Raw genomic sequence first — 23,650 nt, forward strand, 5'->3', positions numbered from 1 at the left:
GCAATTACCAAACTATTGATCAAAACATTTTCTTGCTTTGAGTGCTTGTCTAACACCATTTTAACTTTTCCCTTAATCCTACCTATTTTCAAGATTTAGAGAAATCAAAAGTTACTTTTCATATTTAAGGACATCTATTATATAGCTTTTTCTAATATTTAGCAGTTATTATGGCTCTTTTTTATTTTAAATAGTAAACTGAGAGGGAAACTTTATAGGTACTTGTAGGTTCATCTGTGTTGTTTGAATATGTATCAAATAATTGAGTCAAAGTAGTGAAAGAAAATGACCAGGCTTCTGGAGTGAAAGTGAGAGAAAGATCTAAGTTATATAATGACATAAAGGAACATATTTTATGAACATCAGACCTTAACTGCAATAGTTATGTGAATCCTGAATAATAACAGATATATACTCAATAAAGTGTTTATTCAAGATAGTTCAGTAAGTATTGATATAGTGGGGGACCATGTTTATAATACTCGCTAAAGGTACAGGTTCTGCATGTATTATAATTTCAGCTCTTCCTCAGTTTCTTCTGCATTTTGAGGATGATAATAGACCTGCTTCATAATGTATCTGTAACAATTAAACTGGTTAGAACATAATAAAAGCTCAGAAAATGTTAGTTACTGTTATTGTTTAGTATAACCTGAGTATAAGGTAATAGAGGGCTTCTTATGCTGCTGAGCCCTGGACCATCCTCAAAGGAATTTTTTTTTTTTTTTTTTTTTTTGTGGTATGTGGGCCTCTCACTGTTCTGGCCTCTCCCACCGAGGAGCACAGGCTCCGGACGCGCAGGCCCAGCGGCCATGGCTCACGGGCCCAGCCGCTCTGCGGCATGTGGGATCTTCCCGGACCGGGGCACGAACCCGTGTCCCCTGCATCAGCAGGGTAATAGAGGGCTTCTTATGCTGCTGAGCCCTGGACCATCCTCAAAGGAATTTTTTTTTTTTTTTTTTTTTTTGTGGTATGTGGGCCTCTCACTGTTCTGGCCTCTCCCACCGAGGAGCACAGGCTCCGGACGCGCAGGCCCAGCGGCCATGGCTCACGGGCCCAGCCGCTCTGCGGCATGTGGGATCTTCCCGGACCGGGGCACGAACCCGTGTCCCCTGCATCGGCAGGCGGACTCGCAACCACTGCGCCACCAGGGAAGCCCTGAAAGGAATTTTTGAGAAGGCTATTTCTTGTGAGGCTCTAACAGATGTGCCCTCCACATTGTTGCATACAACCACTCATACATAGCATGTATGTATGTATTATGTATGTATGTATAAAACATTTCTTTCCTATTCCCATTATTCAGAATTTATAATCTGGTTTGACATATTAATGTTGGTGATGAGAGGGAGAGATATTCTTAGGCAGAATTAAATGGTGAAAGGTGATTTAAGGAGATTTGGTATATGCTTTCTTTTGTCCAGGGACTAGAGAGCAATGGATTTCAAACTTTGAATCTTGGGACTACTTTATACTCATAAAAATAATTGAGGACAAGAACTTTGATTTGTGTGAGTTATTTATCAGTACTGTGTTAGAAATTAAAACTAAAAATTTAAAAATATTCTTCAGTTCATGTAAAATAACGATAATAACCTATTCATTTTACATAATCAGAGTTTGTTTTCTACAACAAAAATAATAGTGATAAGCACATGTCTTTAATGTCTGGTTTTGTAGAAGACAGTAGAATTCTCATATCTGCTTTGCTTCAGTTTGTTTTGATACATTGTTTTGGTTGAAGTATATGAAGAAAATCTGTACTTTTACAGATACGAAGTTGTAAAAGGAAGGAGTATTTCAATAGCCTTTTTAGATAGTGGTGGATAGTCTTTAATATTATACCAGAAATCGACAAGTGGTAATTTCTTAAAGGTTAGTTGTAATGTAGAATCTGAAATATTGTTCTCTTACATTAAAATCCATTGATCTATGTTGCATTTAAAATAGATCTTACAAATGACTTTGTAACATGCATTGGTCATTTTGAAAATACTGGTTAAGCTGATTTATGCAGATGTTCAAATGTTGACACATTTTATACAACATCAAAAAATCACAGTTACTATTACAGCAAGATATCAGAAGAGTCCTTAAGTATGAAGAAGCTGTCAAATTCATGGTGTTGGATACAAGGTTTCCAAAATTTTAATTTTCACTAGCAGCAAATACTGTCAGTTGTCTTCTTTGAAATGACAGGCTCACTTTGTTCATTTTCAAGAGTATCTGTTAAATATCTTAAGTGTGAATAACCATAGTTTGTCACTTGTGCTTTCCAGTAAAAGAGGTGTTCTGTGAAAAAAAGTAGCTAGATCAGCTTGGAACTAAAACAGTCATACGAGTGCTTTTCTTGAAGACAACCATTGTACTTTGATATGCAACAGAAATGCTTCATGGATACTTTCCATTTCATCATGCAGAATATTAAAAAGATGTATACTTGATGGTGACGATGTAAGAAAATTGTTTTTACTGCTTAATCAAGGGCATTTTTAATTGAAACTGGACTTTTTTGTTTCGCTGTGTGTGGCAATTTAGTGCCACTGATTTGGTTTCTGCTGAGGTGTCAGTGTTTTAAGGTGTTATAATCACCATTGCTTTTGCACCATGCAGATGTCAACACAGTGAAAAAGGGGATCACACTCGTGAGAACCACAGGACTAGGGCGCTCCCTTCTTCTGTTCCTGAAATGTCTAGTCCTCCCCTATATCTGTTAATTTTCTTCTTTACTCTTTCTTCATTATCTATTTGTTTACTAGTTTACCTGGAATGATCTTTTAACTTATGGCAATACACGAATCCCTCTGAGAAATCATGAAAGCCCTGGGCCTTCTCAGAAAAGTATACATGTTTATGTGCATACACAGTATTACAGTTTGGGTTTTTATACAGAGCTCCTGAAGGCCATCTGTAGGCTCAAATCACATTAAGCAGGCAAACTTAAGATAAATTGAAATTATGGCAGTTGCTTAATTCTTTCATTTAAAACCAAAATTCCCCATTCTAGACAACTGTAAAAATTTTACTTTTTTTCCTTTTTTTGTGGCTTAAAGAAGACTCATACTAAATATGGAGAAATTGCCGTTTCATCTTAGAAAAAAAATTTAGGAAATCTGGATTTATGTTAACTTTGCTGTTGATTAGTATGTAACCTTGAGTGAATCTTTTTGGTAGGGTAGAAGTTAAAATATTAAAGATTAATGAAGATTACTAAGATTTCATGTGGCAGATGTAATAGTGGAATTAGGGGTTTTTTTCTCCTTGGCATTCTTTCTGTTTTAGAGAAGGCAGTTATTAGTAAGAACTTGCTGGAGAAATAGCAGATGGTTATTGAAAGATAAAATTTAGTGTATACACAACACAGACATATATCACACACCATTTGTAATTTTAAAAACAAATCTGCATTGAAATGGTTTTTACATGAATATGAAATTTGAAATATGATGGAGTATAATTTTTTGTAATCATGGAAAGAAGGGACTTCTTTTGGGGGAAGAGAACATTTTGCTTAATTGAGGTTCAAAGTTAGTGTTCTTTATCTTCAAAATCAGCTGGAAGTGTTCATTTGTTAATGCTGATCTATAATGAGATTTTATGTATTTCATCTTGGAAGGTGTCTTAACACAGGTAGGTACTACTGAAACTATTATCAATCCAAAAGCATGTGATTTTAGTTAAGTGATTTTAGTCATCACTTGGAAGGTATTTATAGAATTTTATTAGTCCTCTCTTAATATTTGCCTTTTATCATGTGATAACATTGCACATTAGTCAATTCCAGTGAGAGGCTAGGTGGAAGCTCCTCACCTGCACAATTAAATGGATTTTGATTTATTTTGCACTAACACTGAGGTCTAAAGAATGCTGTTAGAACTGTGGTTTGAGCTTAGAAAATAGTGTCCAGTGCAAATCTATGAGGGAATGAAGATCTCACTTGTTTTAACATTTGACAGCCCTGGAACTGTATAAAGCAACCCGACATTTGCTTGTGATTACAAGCAACATTAGTTGTCAAAGTGACTTAGCATAGTGTATGTTTCACACATAAGTATTTTTTCACATTTTAATTTTAGGTTGAATTATTAAGAAACATTATCAGGTTTGCAGCAAGATCTAATTTATAAAACCTACTCAGTGCTCAATAGTAGTGATTGAGGGTGATTCTCATTCAGAAAAATTTCAGTATTGGCCCTCAGCTCAAAAAAAATCACAATAAAACTTTATCACTATTAAACCACTGAACTGCTGTGTGGTAGGGCAAGTCAGGGTATTCAGCTTTTGTTTCTGACAAACATTTGTGTAACTGACAATGGTTAAGTTCATGAGAGCTAATGTAATACACCATTGATACCACTGGTTCAATAGTATGATAGAGTAAAATATTTTTCCACTGAGTGATTGCACCATAAGCTTTAAACACCTTCAGTTTTCACAAGCTTTATTAAATTGTCCAACTAAGTCTTTTCCTGCTCCATGAGTATTTTTACCTCCATCAGTGTTTTGGGTTTGTTTCTTTAGCTTCTTTGAAAGTATTCTTTTTATTTATTTATTTATTTTATTTATTTTTGGCTGCGTTGGGTTTTCGTTGCTGTGCGCGGGCTTTCTCTAGTTGCGGCGAGCAGGGGCTACTCTTCTCTGTGGTGTGCGGGCTTCAGTAGTTGTGGCGCGCGGGCTTCAGTAGTTGTGGCACGTGGGCTCTAGAGCGCAGGCTCAGTAGCTGTGATTCACGGGCTTAGTTGCTCTGTGGCATGTGGGGTCTTCCCAGACCAGGGCTCGAACCCATGTCCCCTGCATTAGCCGGCGGATTCTTAACCACTGTGCCACCAAGGAAGTCCCTTCGGAAGTTTTCTTGCCTGTGGTTGTCCCACACAGACTATTCATAGAGGCTAACTTTTCAGTCACTTCAAATTCAGTATTGGCTCCTCAAGTAAGCAGAAACTAAGTATTGGCAATATCTGTGAACTCATCAAGAGCCAAGGAAACCACTCAAAATCTCTTTTTTTTTTTTTTGGGGTCGTGGGGGGGCCTCTCACTGTTGTGGCCTCTCCCGTTGCGGAGCACAGGCTCTGGACTTGCAGGCTCAGCGGCCATGGCTCACGGGCCCAGCCGCTCCGCGGCATGTGGGATCTTCCCGGACCGGGGCATGAACCCATGTCCCCTGCATTGGCAGGTGGACTCTCCACCACTGCACCACCAGGGAAGCCCTCATTTTTGTTTTTTTAACTGATTATCGATGTTGCTTCCGGTGTCCTCAACCCTTCAAGAACTGTCTTTATGGAAAGACTAATAAATATTTAGTCTTAAACAAGTTTATAGTCTCAGGACATACTTCTTTGGCTTTTCCAAACAAATATGATTTAATTAACTCACCATTGGTAAATGGCTTTGCTCGCTTTCTAATACATGAACCATTTGGAAGCTTACTTTCATTGCAGCCTCATTTTTTTTTTTGTGAAATTCTGCTGTGATGAGATTCCATTTACAATTAAAAAAATTTTTTTTTGACTGTTACTTTCCTATGAGATGGGAATGTTGTGATGCTGTGCTTAGTTTCCTAATGTGAACATACATTTTATTCTTTTAGCACAGCTATAATGTCATAAATACAATGCCTAGTCATCTAATTCAGTAACAAAATAAGCCACACTCCACTGGGCCTTAGACATTCATATTTCAATTTTCTTCCTTTGACATGATGAGTATGCAGTGGTAATAAAAGTGAAATAAGATGTTGCAGCACAGCAGTAAGTAGACACTGAAGACACTGTTGAGTTATAACTGCATCTCTGCAATTTCTAGTACCCTGGGAAGCAGTGCGAAGCCATGAGGGTGCCCCGTGTGGTCTCTATGGCAACTACTCAACTCTGCCATTGTATCGTGAAAGTACCCATAGGTAATACATAAATGAATGAGAGTGGTTGTGTTCCAGTAAAACTTTACTTATGGACACTGACGTTTGAATTTCATATAATTTTTATGTGTCACAGAGTATTGTTCTTGCCCCGCCTCTCCCTCCAACTATTTTTAAAAGTATGAAAAAATTACTCTTAACTCACAGGTCACACAGAAACAGGGATTAGACCAAATTTGACCCCTCAGGCCTTAGTGTTTTCCCCCTTTTCTGGTGTAGACATGATTGTGCAGAAAGATTATTTTATCAGGAGCCAGGAGACCTTGATGCTTCCACCTAAGTTGAATGACTCATTTGCTGAGATAACATACGGGGTTAAGGCCAGTAGTGTCTAGTCCTTGGCAAGGTATTCCTCAAAATTCTCCATATAATCATCTGAATTTCTAGTGTGTGCCCAATGATCATATTTTGTGTACTTCTCTGTTTTCACTTGAGCAGCCACTCCATTGTTGAAGAGCAACCAAGGAAATTTTTGAGGGTTTTGATCTTTAAGAAAAGGAAAGCACCAGTGTGTTCAGCATTCACTCCTGGAGGCATAGGGGAATAGACTCCAAATAAAAAGTGGCAGTCTTACTGGACTAAAGAGGAGAGGTGGAAGTCTGGGGCAACTAAAGCAGTTGAAACTTAAGTCCAAAAGAGGAGAGAATCACATAGACTCTAACCTCAAAATCTGCAGTCAGGTCCCCCTAAAGTCATTGATTTCTGAGATGCACACGTGCAAGGGAAGATTCTAAGTAAACCAGAAGTAAACAGTGTCCAGAAGAAAACAGTGTCTAGGAAGCTAAAGATATGAGCAGAGGTTCCAGCATCCCCCACAGTACCAGCATGGCACAAGTTGAAGTTCAGTCTTTATGAAGTAAGAGAGGCCATATTATACCCTGAGTTTTCCATTGAGACCCCCATCATGGCCACTCTCCAAGATTGAGGGCAAAATGAAATAGACCAGCCCTCAAGAAAATGTGGGTGAGGGGCTTCCCTGGTGGCACAGTGGTTAAGAATTCTTAACAGTGGTTAAGAATCTGCCTGCCAATGCAGGGGACATGGGTTCAAGCCCTGGTCCGGGAAGATCCCACGTGCCTAAAGCCCGTGCTCCGCGACAAGAGAAGCCACCGCAATGAGAAGCCCGCGCACCGCAACAAAGAGTAGCCCCCGCTCACCGCAACTAGAGAAAGCCCGCGTGCAGCAACGAAGACCCAACACAGCCAAAAAGAAAAGAAAAAATGTGGGTGAATCCTTGGTACTCTGTCTGCTGCTAAAGGAAGCAGCCCTCCATGGAGGAAGATGTCGTGTAGAACTAGTACAGTTTTTCATCCATAATCAAATATTTCATTCAGTGAAATACTACAGGAATGCTACAGGATTAATGGACCAAAATATCAAGAGGAGAAAAAGGTATAAATCCACAGAATTCACATATTAGAGTTATCACACAGACTTGAAGATAACTGATTTAATATGCTCAAGGTAAAGAGGAAAAGAAAAATTTTATCAGACCTGGAAACTGTACAACTAAAAAAATATATTAACTAAAATTAAGAATTTGGTAGTGCATTTACTAGCAAATTCAAAAAAGCAAAATAGAGTAGTAGTAAACTAGGGGAAAAAAAGAGTTCAGTAGAAATTATGCAGTGCTGAGGGACAAAAAATAGAGGGGAAGTACAGAAAGAAAGCAACAGAAGGCAATGGAAGGGTTTAACATGTGTAATGGGATTCCCAGAAGGGCAAGAGTTGTGGAATAGAGGATATATTAACCAAGAATTTTCCAAAATTGAGAAAGATACCAAAACAAGATTAAAGAAGCTCTGTGACTTCCAAGTGGGAAAAATATAAATCAAGTCATATTGAGACCCATCATGGACTTAACTCCTAAAATCAAAGAAAAAACATTTTTAAAGCTCCCAAAGGAAAGAAGTCATTACCTTCAGGACAATAATAAAAGTGATGGTTGATATATCACCTGAAACTACAGAAGCCAGAAATCAATAGAATGACCTCTTAAAGGGCTAAAAGAAAAAAAAAAAAAGAATGCTAACCTAGAATTCTAAAACTAGTGAGCATATGCTTCAAAAGTGAAGGCAAAATAAAGATAGACTAAAACTAAGAAAATTTATTGATAATAGATGGCACTAAAAAATGCTAAAGAAAGTTCATGTTGAAAGAAAATCACAGATAAAAGCACAGAACTGCAGAAAGAAATGAAAGATAGCAATAAAGATAAATGTGTATAAATATAAATTAAGACTTTAAAATAATGATTGTGACTTGTGGGGTTTAAAATATATGGGAGCAATATATGACAACTGTAGAGCAAAAGTCTGGAGAGTGGTAAATCAGTCAAAAGTGCATATGTTCTCTCTAGAGTAAGCGCCAAAAGAAAAAGAATATATAACTAAAGAGCTAATAGAGGAGAAAATGGAATAATAAAAATAAAAGATAAGCAATTATTCCAAAGAAAAGTAAGAAAAGAGAAAGGAATAAAAAACAGATGAGACAAAACAAACGACAGGATGGTGTACTTCAACTCAGCTTTCCCAATGATTATGGTAAATGAGAGGAGCAAACACTCCAGACAAAGCTCAGAAGACATAACCATATACTGTTTACAAGGGACATATTTTAAATTTAAGGGCACAGATGGGTAAGTAAAAGAATGAGGAAAATACATTATGCACATACTAACTGAAAGAAACCTGAGTTGGCTATATATTTATGCCAGAAAAAGACTGTAAGATAAGAAGAATCGCTAGAGGGAAAGAAGAGCATTGCACAATTAAAAGGAATAAATTCAACAGGATGATATAACAATCTTAAATTTTTTAGGTACTTAATAATATAGGTCAAAAACACAAAAAGGAAAAGTTGATAGAACCAAAAGTTTGAAATAGACAAAACTACAACCATAGTAGATTAATGCACCTTTCTCAGTAACTAATAAACAAGAAAAAAAATCAGCAAGGATCTAGAAGATTTAAACAACACAGTAAAATTGACCTAATTGATACACATGGAACACTCTACCCAGCAACTGTAGGATATTACATACTTTTCAAGTATGTATGGACACTTACTAAAATATACTGTACCATAGAGCAGATCTCTAAATTTGAAAGAAAGGAGAGATCTCAGGTATGTTCTCTGAATTCATTGGTGGTAAGCTAGAAATCAATAGCAGGTAACTGGAAAATCCTCAGGTATTTAGAAATTAAGTAATGTAAATAATTTCACATATCTTATTGGCTAAAGAAGAAGTAACAGTGAAAATTTAAAAATACATTGACCTAAATAATAGTGAAAATATGTGTTAAAACTTTTACAGTTGCAGCTAAAAGCAGTGCTTAGAGGGATACATATAGCTTTAAATGTATATATTAGAAAAAAAGTCTGAATGTTAAACTATTTCAAGACAACAGAAGAATAAATTATAACCAAAAAAGGTGGAAGGAAAGATATAATAAAAATAAGAGCAGAAATCAAATAAAAAGGAGATGTATGATTTTTTTAAATGAAATCCTTGAAAAGATTGGTAAATTGATAACCCCCTAGAAAGACTGATAATGTAAAATTTTTTTAAATTTACCAGTATCAAGAAAGATATAGGAGATACCACTATTAAAGGAGACTAAAAAGATTGAACAAATAATGCAATAATGTAATCCTGAGTTGAATTCTGTACTGGGGAAGAATATGCTGTAAAAGACATGATGGAGACAGTCACTAAAATTGTAGTACATTCTTTATTTTTTTTTTAATTTTTAAACTTTTATATATTTATTTATTTTTGGCTGCATTGGGTCGTCTTTGCAGTGCGCAGGCTTCTCATTGCTTGGCTTCATTGCGGTGGCTTCTCTTGCTGTGGAGCACAGGCTCTAGGTGCATGGGCTTCAGTCGTTGTGGCACGTGGGCTCAGTAGTTGTGGCTATCAGGCTCTAGAGTGCAGGCTCAGTAGTTGTGGCGCAAGGGCTTAGTTGCTCCGCAGCATGTGGGATCTTTCCGGACCAGGGCTCAAACCCGTGTCCCCTCCATTGGTAGGCAGATTTGCGCAACCAGGGAAGTCCCTTTAGTACATTCTTCAGATTAAAGATTTGTATCAATATTAAATTCCCTGAATCTGATAACTTTTATTGTGGCTGTGTAAGAGATACTATTAGGGAATAATACTGATGTATTAAGGGGTAAAAGAGCATGATATATGCAGTCTATTCTCAAATGGTTCAGAGAAAAGTTTTAAATATATGTATTTTAAGCATAATAAGATTCTAAATAACTTAATGCTAATAAATTTGATAATTTAGATGAAAAACTAACCTTGGCAAACTGACACAAGGAATAGAAAACCCGAATAGTCTTGTATCTGTTAAAGTGAATTTGTACTTAGAATACTTTTCGAAAAGAAAATTCCAGACCCAGATGGTTTCACTGGTGGCCTAAACATTTAAAGAAGAAATTTTACCAATTGTTTAAAGTCTCATACAGAAAATAAAAACAGAGGTAACACTTCCCAACTTGATTTCTTAAGCTAGCACAACCTTAATACCAAAATCTGACAACTGACAAGGAAAGGAAGTTACTGGCCATTATCTCTCAGGAATATAGCCACAAAAATCCTGAGCAAAATATTAGCAAATTGAATATTGCAATATACAAGAAAGATAATGTCATAATTTGGTGGGGCTTATTCTAGGAATCCAAGTTTAGCACCATCAGTATAAGTCATATTAACAGAATAAAGGGGATGAAATTATGATTATCTCAATAAATGAGATAGTGTATTTGACAAAGTTTAAAGACTTCATGATAAAAGATCTTAGCAAACTAGTCAAGTATGTGCAAAATTATAGCTATCATACTTAATGGTGAAATAATTGAATGTTTTTCCCTCCAAGTTCAGGAACCAGACAGGGGAGACCACTAGCACCACTTCTATTCAACACTGTCCTGGTGGTCGTAGTCAATTCAGTGAGGAAGAAAAATAAAAGATGCAAAGATTGGAAAAGAGGTAGAACTGGCTTTTCACAGCTGACATGATTGTATATATTTGGAAACTACAAAGGAACGTATAAACCGTTAGAATAGGAAGTAAAGTCGGTTTTCAAAAATCCGTTATTTCTATATGCTAATATTAAACAATTGGAAAATGAAATAAGAAAACACATTTACAGTAGCAGCGCCCCTCACCTCCCATCAATTTAATGAAAAATTTGCAGGACTGCCACACTAAAAACTGTAAAACAGTGCTGAGACAAACAAATGACAACTTAAATAAAAGGAGAAATATTATGTTCGTGGATTGGAAGACTCGGTATTGTTAAGATATCAATTCTCCCTAGGCTTACATACTCATTCCCAGTTAGAACAAGTTGGGGGTGAAAGGGACAAGCCAGTTTTAAAACATATTTGAAAATGCAAAAGGACCTAGATTAGCCCAGGAAATCTTAACAAAATGAGAATGATTATATTACCTGATAGCAAGACTTTATTAAAAACTATAGTAATTAAGATAGCATAGTACTTGGACTTCCCTGATGGTCAGTGGCTGACTCCACACTCCCAAAGCAGGGGGCCTGGGTTCAATCCCTGGTCAGGAAACTAGATTCCACATGCCACAACTTAAAAAAAAAAAAAAATAGCATAGTACTGATGTAAAAATAAACAGGTTAACGGACTATGTAGAGTGTTTAGAAACAGACCCATTCATGTATGGTCACCTAATTTTTCTACCAAGTTAGCCCTGCAATTCAGTGGAGAAAGGATGATCTTTACAATAAATGGTGCTAAATCAGTTGGATATCTTTATGGATAAAAGTGAACTCATACAACTTAACATCAAAAAAAAAAACCAATTAAAAAATGAACAGAGGACCTGAATAGACATTTTTCCAAAGACGATATACAGATGGCCAACGGGCACGTGAAAAGATGCTCAACAGGCGGCCTTGATTTATTCCTTTTTATCAGTTGACTGATAAACTGAGACCCAACACAGCCAAATAAATTAATTTTAAAAAAATTCATACCAAGATTAAGAATTGTTCCTATTGCAGAGCATTGAATCTAAGCTAGTATTCTAGATACTTAGCGGAAGATACAAAATTAGTTGTCTTTTTTTCATCTTAAAAAAATTCAAATGTTTATGGGAAGTAGGTAATTGATGTTTGAGAACTAGTACTAATGCAGAAGTTATGCTAAGTTCCTACAATAAAGGCAGTTCTACTGATAATTGTTTTGAATTTCAGGGATGATCTTATTAACTGTCATATTTGCTTAAAACGCATTTCAACATTGGCTCTGTTTCCTCCTTGTTACTTATATATTACTATACTTATGGAATATATACACGAATAGGCTTTGGGGGGGCAACTTTTTTTTTTAAGCCTCTCTCAGCCTGACAAAGGAATCAGGAATTTTTAGCAAGAGATTCATGGACTTAATTGTAAATGGGAAGTGATAGGAGTATATAGAAGTATAGTCTTTGTTTCCTTTTTTAAATGAGATAGAATGGGTTCTAGCAGTATATTTAAAGAGAAAGAGCCAGTGGAGAAGGTAATGATGAGAGGAAATGATTGTTGAGTTCAGTAGGGCAAATAAGGAACTACCCATGGACCATTCCTCCCCACTCCACCCCAGAAATTACTGAGCACCATATTAATTAATGAGTTTTAGTCACTTGGGCTGTGAGCCTTTAAGTTGGCCACTGGAGAACGAAGAAGACCGCATTTCCTTGGCAGCAGCTTTGAGAAGCGTCAGAAACCACAACAGTGGAGATAGAGAAAAGCCAGAGGTCATAGAATAACCTTACTGTCAGCCATAGGACACAACAGGATATCTGGTAGTTTGCTGCCTACGTGACTCTTCTGATCTTCAAAATATGGGCATGACGCCTTTTTAAGAGTTATTATTTTATGAATAAATTTTAGAAAACTGACCGTTTTATTCATTGTTTACCAGTACGAGGATGTCGTCCAGGAAAGATTGTGCAGATGACTGAAGCAGAAGTTCGGGGCTTATGTATCAAGTCTCGGGAGATCTTTCTCAGCCAGCCTATTCTTTTGGAATTGGAAGCGCCACTGAAAATTTGTGGTATGTAAATGGGTAAAGTTGGAAACAATCTCTTTTGAATCCTGTATTTACATTGAAGATGATTGAGAAAACACGTAAAAAATTTTTGTAAAAAAAGGATTGCTAGGTTTTATTACATTAAATTATAGAAATTGAGACTTTTATAAAATGACAAGTTAGAGACAAGAAGAACATGTTTGCTACAACAGATTAAGAGATTGTTGTTCACACTATATAAAGCATTCTTAGAAACAAGAAAAAGGTAATACAATAAAATTTAAGGGGTGGGGGCAGATTGTAGAAGAAATTCAAATGGCCGGTAAACATAAGATCCTCAGCCTCACCAGTAATCAGTGAAATGCAATTTAAAAATAAATCTGGAACTCTGATCAGATTGGAAAAAAAAAAATATCAAAAATTGATATCCATTGTTGTCAAGGATCTGGAGAAAGGGCATTCCAGTACACTGGTTAGAAAAAACAGGTATAGAATTTCGGAGGTCAGTACGGCAATATCCATGGTTTTCTAACTTAGATGTGATCATTTTAATTTATTTTGAAGATTATATAACTTTATACAATTTGTATTTGATCTTTCAAGTCTTACAGTGGCTTTTGGCCAAAAACTAAAACTTTAACCTTAAAGTTAACCTTAGTTGAGTAATTGCATTTTTTTTAACATCTTCATTGGAGTATAATTGCTTTACAATGGTGTGTTAGTTTCTGCTTTATAACAAAGTGAATCAGCTGTACATATACATATATCCCCATATCTCCTCCCTCTTGCATCTGCCTCCCACCCTCCCTATCCCACCCCTCTAGCTGGTCACAAAGTACTGAGCTGATCTCTCTGTTCTGTGTGGCTGCTTCCCACTAGCTATCAGTTTTACATTTGGTAGTAGATATAAGTCCATGCCACTCTCTCACTTCGTCCCAGTTTGATTGCATTGTTAAAGCTAGAAAAGCTGTTGGCACAGAAAGCATTTTTCTGTAGTTCACATGACATGGGAAGTGGTATAAATGATGTATTACACTGACTTTTGGTTTGTTAGTGCAGTTTTTCTTCTAGTAGCTGTTAGTATTTGTCACTTGGCTTTTATGAACTTAACCATCAGCTTTTGTTCTATGAAGGATTATTTGCTATATGCAGACCTTTTCATTCCCCTGCATGTTTTTTAGTGATCCACATTCACACCATGTAACCTGCAGATGCATAGTGTGCTCTTTAAATACTTTTTTCCTCTTATGTGGCTTATTAAGTCATGTACTTGGTGTTCCTTTATACAGTGCGTAGCAATTAAGAGATATTAACTAAGTAAATGTTGAATAAATTAATTAGCTTAGAGTATCACCTGTAAGTAAGAGGTGGTAGTTGAAATTTTGTGGAAATGAAGCAAATTATAAGTCATGTTAAAATTAAAGTGAGTCATATTCTCAACCAGATACTCTAAAATGCTTTAATAGAGAAATAATTTGAAGGTAGTAGAAGTTTTTTATACTAAATATTTCTAAGTTTTTGCTGTTTGCTCACTACTAAGTATAAAAAAGTGGACCTAAGTTAAACTACCAGATAGTGTAACTGTATTAGCATAACAAATTACCCCAAAACTTTGTGGCTTAACGACATTAATTTATCATCTCATAGTTTCTGTGGGTTAAGAATTCAGGCACAGCTTAGCTGGGTCCTCTGGGTCTGAGTCTCTCACAGCCTATTAAGGTGTCATCTGGGCCTGCAGTCGTCTCAGGGCTCAATTGTGAAAGGATTCAGTTCCTTATGGGCCAGTGGACTGAGGACCTCAGTTCCTAATGAGTTGTTGATCAAAGGCCTCCTTTAGTTCTTTACCAGATGTGCTTCTCCATTAGGTGGCTTCATCATCCAGCATGAGAGAAGGCAAGAGAGAGTGCAAGCAAGATGGGAAGTTACAATTTTTTGTAACTTAATCTCAGAAGTGAAAGCCCATCTCACTTTTGCTGTATCCTCTTTGTTAGAAGTAAGTCACTAGCTACGGCCCACATTCAAGAGAAGAGGATTATTACATAAGGGTATAAACATTGAGAATCATTTCATAGAAGCTGTGTACCACAGTAACCATAAATTTTCTAAAACTTTTTTTCTATTTTTAGGAGATATTCATGGACAGTATACAGATTTACTGCGATTATTTGAATATGGAGGTTTCCCCCCAGAAGCCAACTATCTTTTCTTAGGAGATTATGTGGACAGAGGAAAGCAGTCTTTGGAAACCATTTGTTTGCTGTTGGCCTATAAAATCAAATATCCCGAGAACTTCTTTCTCTTAAGAGGAAACCATGAGTGTGCTAGCATCAATCGCATTTATGGATTCTATGATGAATGTAAGTAAAAATAAAAGCTTATTTCTTATTAAAAGGAAAATTCCCTAATAATTTTCCATTTCAAAAGAGTTCCTTCAATTCAGAGTTTTTAAAAATATGGTCTATCAAACAGAAGCCCAAGAAGAGAGCCTTATGTGAAAGAGGAACCTGGGAAACATGTTATTAATTAAATTGGTTCCTGGGGATCTCCTTGGTCATGTTGTTTCAGGTTAATTGCAGCTTACTCAGCTGAAAGGCCCTCTTATAATTAGTTTATATAGTAAAAATATCCAAGTGGAACAGAGGTCACTATAGACAGTAGCCTGTGGTTTTCTAGTCTCCATTAAGGTTTTAGCTCTCAACTTTCTTGTGATATGACAGAAACTCTTACTGACCATGTGTCACAAAAAATATTGAGAAGTTCTGTGAAATTATTTAAAAGTTGAAGTTTATTAGAAGTTTAATCTATGCCTATAAAACTAGAGAGATAAGGATACTGAATACTCTGGATGTCCTTATTTTGTTGTACTCTTTTTCATCAGTAAGAAATCACTGATTCGCTGTTGTGTGGTAGTGTTTCCAAGTGTTATTACTGAATTACCCTACTACATTTGACTTTGGTCTTTTGCTTTTGTTAGAATATGGGAGTGAATGAACATGTTTGGTTAATTAAATTTAGAACCAATTAAAAATGATTTTCAAATTGAATTTTGTTTTTTAATGCTGAATTCTCCATTAGAATCTCTTTTTGCTTTTTTCCATCCTTAATTAGGGTAGAGTCCTATTAGAACCCCTATCTCCTTGATTCATGTAATCGTTTATTTGACAAATGTTTGAGGATGTATTATATGCCAGGTACTATTCTAAATACTGGGAATGCAGCAGTGCTCAGGAGAGATGATCTCTATTCTTATGGAGTTTACATTCTAGTGGGAGTGATTCTATATTTGATTTTACATATTGCATTTTTATTTCTAACGTGTACTGTTACGGTTTCACTTGTTTAAATCAGACCAGTAGACAGGAAGTGGATTGTAGTACATCAAACTGCAACCACTTTTCTAAAGCTACATCAGAAATAGAGGTATATTATTAAAGGATAAAATATGGACTTGAATATCCTCAAGGATAGAAGTGACATCAAATGAAATATATGTTGAGAGCAGCTTGTAAACACATTGAGTTATACTTGTTCATTGAGGGGCAGGTTATGGCATAAAAGCATAGGAAATTAGTGCTTTGTGTCTTTTTATCCCTACCTTGGGTTAGTTGTTGCAACTTACTGCCAAATTCAGAAAAATCAAGTAACTCCAAAAAGGTGAATGTGCACTTGAGATTGTGCTTGTTGTAGCTCTTTATGCTAGACTCCAGGAAAATTATAGCCTTTGTGTCTCTACTTATAGTTACTATGGTGCCAAGTAAAAATTTACTCAGAAGTGAATGCCAGTTAAGCACCTGGAAATTCTCCTTTCTTGGCAGCAAGTTTATGCCGTGTTACCAGTGCATTAGAGTTAAAGCGGACAGTCTCCAGAGGCACCCTTTTCACTTCTGCTTACTTACTTGGCTAGGTATTTAACATCTTGAATGGAAAAAGTAAACTAATAGTCTATTAGATTGTTTCAAAGTTGCTATATTATAGTGACCTTAAAAGGCAAAAGTGTTTGATTTGTTTCATAAAACACCTGGCACTATATTTGTAGTCTTTGTAATTTTACTGAAGGTGCTGAATGTTTATTATACTTATTACCTTTTTAAAAGTATACAAGTCACACTCATTATAGAAAAAACAAATGGTAAATAAAGAAAATTGGAATCATTCGTAAGTCTGTTGCTGTTAGATAACTAATGAGAACAGTTTTAGATTTATTCTATTGCTTGTCCTTTTTATAGGCAAACGAAGGTTTAATATTAAATTGTGGAAGACCTTCACTGATTGTTTCAACTGTCTGCCTATAGCTGCCATTGTGGATGAGAAGATCTTCTGTTGTCATGGAGGTAGACTAGTAAATTCGCCTTATGGGTTTTTCTTCTTTTTCCTTCCATTATTTAGAAAAGGCCTATAATAATTGAGATGCTATGGAAAAACAAAGCAGTGCTTATTTGAAAATTCAAGTGATTAAAACTGTTTTAAACATGGCTAAAATGTCTTAATAACTAGAAATTTGTGGTTATTTACATAATGAAAATGCAAAGTTAGTCCTTGTCTTGAAAGAATTTCACATATGAGAACCAGTTTTGCTTGAAAAAGTGTCTTTCCTTTGCCTCAGTTTTGACAGAAGGATAACTCTACTATCAGTAAAAATGAGGGGATCATGACTGTTTTCCCATCTATATTAAATACTTTTCATCCGAATCCAAATATACTATTAAATATATTTATGTTATATAAATATATGTTTATATTATGTAAGTATAATATATATATAATATTAAACTCAGTGTTTAATGTTCTCACATGCCAAGAGTTCTAGGCTTTATGTAATATGTCTGCTTTAGTCCTAAAAATAATTTTTTAGTAGAATGATAAATTATTCTGTATGACATGTTAAATAAACTTGAATATATGAAAGCTCATTTGAAAAACTAACGTGTCTAGCACTTGGCTAGATGCCGTGCAAATATATAGATAGTGTATGATCTGGCTATCTTGAGGCATTGAAAACCTATTGATAAAACATTTTCAAAACAGATAATTGAGTAATGAAAGGAATTATGTGTATTTGTTGAGACAGTAATTATAATGAAAAGTCAGGAAAGGTAGAGAATTGTTGGGCAAACATTTATGGAGGCATGGGTTTTGGAGGTGAAAAGGACTTGAGACAGTCTTTCTAGTTGAAGGAATGTGTGAGGACTGGCCCAGCTAGAATGTCAAATATATATAGGGAATGATGGGATCAGATTATGGAGGTTTGAACACTGAGCAAAGGAGTTTTTTGAATGGTTTAATAGCCATATTGGGTTTTTGTACAGGGAGATAGTTTAATGAAAATACTATAAGAAAATAAGTTTTTCATCTGTGTGCAGCAAGAATTAAGGTAGAAAAATGCTAAAAGATAGATAGATGCACTTATTTAGGCTTGAGGTTATTGTTTATTCTCTGATAGGACATAATTTACTATGTAAATTGAAACATTTTACAGTAGATACTAAACATTTAAGAAATTGTAGTTCTTGCACATTAGTATAGTTAAGAATAGAAATGTAGCAATAGGAATATTGAATATGGAATGTGAGGTGATACTTGAATTGTCTACCAAAGAGAAATACTAGGTTACTTAAAAGAATTCAAAGTATTTTCATGTGCTTTTTCTTGTTTATCTTTCTGATCAACAATTATGTAAGATTGTAACAATTATGTAACAATTTATGTAAGATATTGAGCATGTTGGAGTGGGATGTAGGAAGGTCTTAATGGGACATGGTGAGCACTTTAAGTAAACATGTTTAAGTGGTAAGAAGTGGCAAAACTTCTTAGGAAGGATTGGAATTGAGTGCATTCCTATGAAGAGCAGGGAATGATTGGAAAGAAAGAAGAGTGGTAGGATTTTTTTTTCCTTGAAAAATCTTTTGAAATGAAAAGGAGTTTTATTCCCCTGGTAGGGAAAAATGGAGAATACCTAAAGGTAATGTTCTGTTGTATCAAAGTGGGATTCTATTTAATAACCCAATATATTAAAGATAACATTGAAAGGAACATTTGAAGTATCTTTAACTTCACATAGTAAATCTACTTTGATTAAATGCTTTTTATTTGAGTGAAAATTTTTCCGATGTCAGTACTATGAGTCATCTTTTCATTTATAGGACTGTCACCAGACCTGCAATCCATGGAGCAGATTCGGAGAATTATGAGACCCACTGATGTCCCTGATACAGGTTAAGTATATAGAGAAGTTTAATCAATATTTAATGTAAAATGTTGGCATATTTGAACTTAATTATATTTAATGGAAGTAGGATTGTATTGTGTAATAAATAATAGAGCTTTCTTTATAGTCAATAAACTAACTACAGATTACTTGGAATAATACAAAATATTTCACTTTCCACAAATACTCCAACGTACAGAAGTTTTAAATTTTATATATAACCATAATATGGTTCTGTCAAACTTACTTTTCACAAAAGTTCTGCTATTGAGTCCCCTTACCTTCCAGTCTTTCTAAATTCCTTTATTCATATCAACATTGGTTATGTTCTTCAAACAGTTGTTAAAAATTAGTCGAAAGTTTTTAAATTAAAATAGTCTTTCTTAGCCAAGGTTACAATTACCTTCTTTTACATTATCTAGTAGTTTTCTGTTCTTTTCTTTTTTTTTTTTTTTCTGTTATTTTCTGTATCATCTATATTTCAAACTTTTAGAGCTCTTAAGGCTCTTGAGACAGAAGGCTCTAGAGATGTGTGGTTAATGTTATGAAAATTGTGAACATTTATGTGAAAAAATATGAAAATTGATTATGCAGACATTGAGAATAACTTTCAGATTTTCAGTAAAGCAAATAAAACAGAAGCAAATAAGTTCCACCTGAGGATAAATTGCTGTGTTGCTTAACAAATGAGCCTAATGTAATTTTAGAAATAAATGTTAGGTACAGTTGCCACTTACCCTGACTTTTCTATTGGCTTTTAAATGATGATTATTCATATTTGAGTACTGACTGGTATATGTAATAATTACGGTGTTCATATCATAAAATACCATGAAGACCTGTGAATTGAATGTAGTTAGTGTGTTGTTTCCTCAGTTCAACTTTTGCTTAAAACATTAGTATCTTTCTGTGTGACATTTTCTGACAACCAGTGTGTGCAGTTTTTCCATACCACAGCCAATTCTCCAATACCATGTGGGTATCCGGCAGTTCATTTCCATTCTGACACTAACCCCTGAAGTTAGCCCAGACCCCACAGGTTAAGGGCTCCATTCCACAATTCTGCTCCCACTTCAGATGCCAGCCTCAAGTGGGGTCTCCAGGAGAACCACACTTCTTCTGCCTGGCAGACTGAAAATTCAGAGGTTCCCACAACCACTTTCTCAGATGCTTTACTTAGATATGTACAAGTTGATTATAAAGGATACAATTCAGGAACAGCCACATGGAAGAGATAAAGGTATGGGGAGAGCCCCGTGTTGGTAGGTGAACAGCTCCCACACCCTTTGGCATCAGTGTGTTCACCAACCTGGAAGCTACCCAAATCTAGTTGTTCAAGGGTTTTTATAGAACTTCGTTTCTAGCCCTCCACTCTCACCCCTCCCCAGAGGTGGCAGGTACGGAGTGGGAGGGCTGAAAGTTCCAACTGTCTAACCATGTGTTTGGTCTTTGTGCTGACTAGGTCCCATGGTGAAGTTTCTGGGTCCCCCCCAACCCACCTAGGTCCCCTCATTAGCATAAACTCAGGTGTGATGGAAAGGAGGCTCCTTATGAACAACAAAAGACACTTCTGTCAGGAAATTCCAAGGGTTTTAGCTTTGTGCCAGGAATGGGAACAAAGACCAAAAGTATTTTTATTATATCACACTGTCATACTGTTAAAAGCTTTAACAAAAGCAAAATTGCCCTTTCGCTCAGTTTCTACCAGGCTTTTTTTTTTTTTTCGGTACGCGGGCCTCTCACTGCTGTGGCCTCTCCCGCTGCGGAGCACAGGCTCCGGACGCGCAGGCTCAGCGGCCACGGCTCACGGGCCCAGCCGCCCCGCGGCATGTGGGATCTTCCCGGACCGGGGCACGAACCTGTGTCCCCTGCACCGGCAGGCGGACTCTCAACCACTGCGCCACCAGGGAAGCCCTACCAGGCTTTTTAAAAAACAAAAAAAACTTACATTATTGGATTAGTTGTCCCATTGTTATTTGTGTAGTCAGACCCACCGCATATCTATTGTATTCATCAGTTCTCAACAAACTTTAATATCTAAAATGAGGATTGCCTAGAGTTCTATAGGGTCTAGAAATCCTATTATACATTAGGAACATCATATATATATATATATATATATATATATATATATATATATATATATGGAGGGGAAAAGGTCTTTTAGCTTACTGATAAGAGAATTATTTATTGGTAATTTTGTAAAGAAGAATTGATTATTCATCAAATAGGGTTGGGCTGGATGGTACTAACTTCATTTCCCACTCTTAAGATCCAAAGACTATAGAAAAGTAAGCATTAAAAAATATTTGTGAACCAGTGCCTGAGTAAACCATGGCTAAACCTCTAAATTGGATTGTTAATAACATACATCTGGTTGCTTGTTTTCGAGTGTGATTGTACTGTTTTGCTCAGTGTACTAAAGCATACTGAAAGTGTAATGATATCACTCAGAATGCTACTCATGACTATACAGCAACCATTATAAACAGTTGTATAGATCCTCTATTATCAGTAAGCCACCAACATATTGCATATTGAAATAAGTTGTCTCATAACTTACTTGAGTAACACGATGTTTTTGTATTGATTATAAAAAGAAAACATGCATTTTTCCAGATTTTGATTGTAATTATAGAATATATTTGACCAAACCTAATAGAAACTCGTATTTAAATAATAGGGTATTTATTTAAAATAAGGTACAATATAAATACCAAGTCATTCCATCTTAAGAGTTTCTGTTGTTGGTATAGTTCAGAAATAAATCAGTTTCAAGGATGGCATGTTAGGTTTCTCTTTTTATCATATTTTAATGGGCAGTTTCCGAGATGCTAAAAACAGTCGTTTTGAGCTTTCATAGTCTCTGTAATCTTTAGAAATTTAATTTATAAATTATGTTTTTTGAGACAATAGCCTAATGATTATATTGGTTATTCATTAGGGATTGGATTATAAACATTGAACTTTGAGATTCTTGTCTCAATCCATTAAGATTAAGGAACGCCACGTTGTTGCTATGATTATTTGATTTTGTATGCATCTAGGCTGTTGCATTTTCCAGATAATTCCAAAAGCAACTACATTCTAGTTTTATTGTCACATTAAAATTATAGAATAATATCTTGACCTACTCACTGCTTATTCTGTGGAAACAGACTGGAAAGTATGAGCATTATAGAGCAGTGTGTGTGTGTATTTAAAGAATCAGCTTCTGATTCTTTAGAAACCAGAAAGCTTTTAAACTGAGACCATCCCAATGGATTTTGTATACTGGTGGATTTCTTAAAACATCATGACAGGAGTTTAGGAAATAATGATAGAAATTAAGCGTGCATTGCCACAATTTCTACAGGGTGTTTTAGATACTTCCCCTATCAAGACAAGCTGTACTGTGACTCAAAATGAAGATCTCCGGGCTTCCCTGGTGGCGCAGTGGTTGATAGTCCGCCTGCCAATGCAGGGGACACGGGTTCGTGCCCCGGTCCGGGAAGATCCCACATGCCGCGGAGCGGCTGGGCCCGTGAGCCATGGCCGCTGAGCCTGCGCGTCTGGAGCCTGTGTTCCGCAACGGGAGAGGCCACAACAGTGAGAGGCCCGCGTACTGCCAAAAAAAAAAAAAAAAGAGATCTCCTTTTATGATAAGCTATATTATGAGGTATATGGATTATCAAAAAAAAACTTTAAAGCTGACTCATTCTAAAACAGTCTTCCCTTAGTACCACAGTTCTTAGAAAACTAAATATCACCATCTCAACATCCACCCTTTCTTAATCTCACTACAACTTGCCTTTACCCTCTCTCTTCCCCTCAACCATCAAGATATTGTTTTCATTACGGTCTGATAATCTAATTGTAAATAGCATAGGATTTTGTCCTAATCCACTTGTTCATTGTACTTGACACTTAACCATTTCCTACTTCTAAGTAATTCTTACCCTTTCAGGAGATCCTACTATTCTAATCTCTTCCTTTTGTTTTGACTATTCCTTCCCAATACTTTTTGCTCATTCTTTCTCTGCCTGCTTATTAAATGTTTGATTCCTGAGTTCATTTACTGGTCTTCTAATACTTTACATTCCCAAGATGGTCTCAGTCCCTTCTAAGATTTACACTACTATTAGTAAGATGAAGATACTTAGATAAATATTTTTATCTCTGACCTCTTTTTTTAAGCCCAAAACATTCTAAGTCAAGGATCTGATCTGATATTGTTCCTCCATATACTTTATTTAAATCTTCCAGGCCTTTGTAGAAAATGTTTTCTTCCCTCAAATTGATGTATAGATCATATGTAGTTCCAGTGAAATCTCGATTAGGTCCACAGAATTTGACAGACTGATTCAGAGGTTTATATGTGGAAGAACAAAGGATTAAAAGTAACCAAGACAATCCTGAAGAAAAATATTAAGTGGGGAGTAGGCCTACCAAATAGAAAGATTTATTTAAAAGCTCTAGTGTGTTATTGGCTCAGTGTT

The 23,650-nt window shown here is 35.8% G+C and overlaps 1 protein-coding gene across 1 annotated transcript in view; it reads left to right on the top strand.

Annotated features, from left to right (window-relative positions):
- PPP1CB (protein phosphatase 1 catalytic subunit beta) overlaps positions 1-23,650 on the top strand; it is a 37,790-nt gene that overhangs the window by 5,796 nt on the left and 8,344 nt on the right. Inside the window, exons 3-6 of the mRNA XM_024118629.3 lie at positions 12,860-12,991; positions 15,094-15,324; positions 17,194-17,298; positions 19,108-19,179. Coding sequence (XP_023974397.1) covers positions 12,860-12,991; positions 15,094-15,324; positions 17,194-17,298; positions 19,108-19,179 — 540 coding nt within the window. The remainder of the gene's footprint in view (positions 1-12,859; positions 12,992-15,093; positions 15,325-17,193; positions 17,299-19,107; positions 19,180-23,650) is intronic.

This window comes from Physeter macrocephalus, chromosome 12, assembly GCF_002837175.3.
Source record: "Physeter macrocephalus isolate SW-GA chromosome 12, ASM283717v5, whole genome shotgun sequence".
NCBI lineage: Eukaryota > Metazoa > Chordata > Mammalia > Artiodactyla > Physeteridae > Physeter > Physeter macrocephalus.